Raw genomic sequence first — 2,355 nt, 5'->3', positions numbered from 1 at the left:
AAAAAGAAATACATATATAATCAGTATCCATCTTGCCTCTCTGATCTTTGAACATGATTTCCCTGTCATTAAACAATGTGTAACCGATTAAAAAAAAATACACAGAAAGTTGCTGAACAATTCACAAAAAACAAAAAACCAACCAACCAACCAAACAAACAAAAAACCCCGGCAACAACAGCAAAACTGGTTAAGAAAGGCAATTTTCTACTTGGACGGCTGGTAGATGCTGTGGAAACTCATCTTTATAACTATTAATTTCATGTAGAGCAATTTTTTTGAATGATATGTGTTGTGCAGTTACACATGAAGACATATGATGTTGGAATAGAAACAGCTTATGGAAGTCCAAGAAAAGACATGCACATTGGGAAGTACAGGTCCACACCAGGTCTAACTGAATGGTCCCAAATGCCAGCCCTGCCTTCTGATGGAGTGGAAGGCCAGGCTGGAGATAGCCACCTCTCCTATGGACCCTTACTCCTTTTCCTCTCTCTGTCACCAAGCAGCAGCCTCCTCAGAGCCCCCTTCACCTCTCTGTTTCGCAGGGTGTAGATCAGGGGGTTCAGGAGTGGGGTGACGATGTTGTAGAGGAGGGTGAGGAACTTGCCCTGGTTCTGGGAGGAGTTGTGGCCCGGCTGCATGTACATGTAGATGATGTTTCCATAGAACAGGGAGACCACTGTGAGGTGGGAGCCACAGGTATTGAAGACCTTTTGTCTCCCGGATGCTGACTGTATTCGTAACACAGCCCTGACGATGTAGCCGTAGGAGACCAGGATGTACACCAGGGGTGACAGCACAATGCCCACGGCCAGAACAAAGACAGTGCCCTCAGTCACAGCTGTGTTGACACAGGCCATCCGGATCAGAGCAGGCATCTCACACAAGAAGTGGTCCACACTGCGGTGCCCACAGCGTGGTAAGTGCAGGGTGACTGGGGACATGGCCAGGGAGTTGGCCACACCACAGCCCCAGGCCAGAGACACTAAGCCCATGCAGAGGCGAGGTTTCATAATTACCATGTAGTGCAGGGGATTGCAGACTGCAACATACCGGTCATATGCCATGACGGCCAGGAGCAAACACTCTACACCACCCAGACCCAGGAAGAGAAACAGCTGGATGGCACAGCCTATGTAGCTGATGGTCTTGTCACGCCCACTGAGATTATAGAGTAGCTGGGGGATGGAGCTGGTGGTGAAACTGAGGTCCAGGAAGGAGAGGTGGGTGAGGAAGAAGTACATGGGGGTGTGGAGGTGGGAGTCCAGCCGGGACACCAGAATAATGGTGGTGTTGCCCACAATGGTCAGGAGATATGCAATCAAGATGACCACAAAGAGGATCTTCTCCAAATGGGGGTGGTCAGAAAATCCCAAAAGGATGAAATTTCCCTGGGTACTATCATTGGTTCCTTCCATTTCTACTGCACCTGAAGAAGAATAGCAATACTAATAATGGTCACAGACAATATAAGGCAGCACTTTCTATGAGCCAGGGATCCCCTAAGCTTTTTACAGTTACTTGCAGCCAGCCACTGCTTGCCAACACTGTCAGTGCACCAAGAACTTGGAAACTGATGGACCTTGGGCATTAACAGGGCTGAGGCTAAGCATCGATTGTTCCTGTTGAGATAGTGGTGGCTCAAGGCAATGCCCTAACCTGATAATCCTTTTACTGTTTACCAAAGTTTACCTTTGATATGCCTGTATGCATTGCTCAAGGGAAAATGTGTATTCAAGTAAATAAAAAGCAGACAGGCCAGAGGTCAGTGTGCTCTTCATGAAAGAGACACCACCTGGCCCCTAGCCCTTAATAATTCATATTTCTTGTCTAATGTTTTCTTTTGTGTGTCAGCCCCTCCTTCAGATCCTGAACCCACTTGTGCAGGCCGCAGCAGTTATTTACTCATTTAACTCCCAACATTTACTCATTTAACAGCAGTGATATGGAGTTGACAGTCTTATTATCCCACATTTACAGAAAAGGAAACAGAGGCAGATGTATTTTAAGCAAATGATCATATTCTGGAGAAGGCAGTGCTGATTAGAACCAAGGAAATTGGGCTCAGAGTCTTCGTCCTGTGCTGCTGGCACCACTTGTCATTTTAATGACAGAAACTGGTCCTGCCATGGCCCTGCCACTGGTTTTCCTTGAAACACAATTTCCTGAGCTCCTGCTAAAACCTCAAACACCCAAAATGGAATCCCAGAATAATTAATTAATAGTATGCAGAAAACATGCATTATATGAAGAATATTTTATTTGTTCTTTAACTCAAGGACACATCTCATTCATTTGACCATTATTCTTGAGGTAATTTTAAAGTACCCAAATAAATAAATAACATATGAA

At 45.6% G+C, this 2,355-nt stretch overlaps 1 protein-coding gene across 1 annotated transcript; it reads right to left on the bottom strand.

The window, feature by feature from the left end:
• Positions 1–467: 467 nt before the first annotated feature.
• Positions 468–1,421, bottom strand: LOC311622327 (olfactory receptor 2W3-like; the record flags this gene model as incomplete). Its single annotated transcript, XM_084883312.1, has 1 exon — positions 468–1,421. The coding sequence occupies one exon, from the start codon at positions 1,419–1,421 to the stop codon at positions 468–470; it is 954 nt and encodes a 317-aa protein (XP_084739438.1).
• Between the last annotated feature and the right edge of the window lie 934 nt (positions 1,422–2,355).

Source organism: Pipistrellus hanaki, assembly GCF_964339955.1.
Source record: "Pipistrellus hanaki genome assembly, chromosome: 5".
In the NCBI taxonomy this organism is placed as follows: domain Eukaryota; kingdom Metazoa; phylum Chordata; class Mammalia; order Chiroptera; family Vespertilionidae; genus Pipistrellus; species Pipistrellus hanaki.
This window is presented reverse-complemented; position numbering and strand designations above follow the sequence as displayed.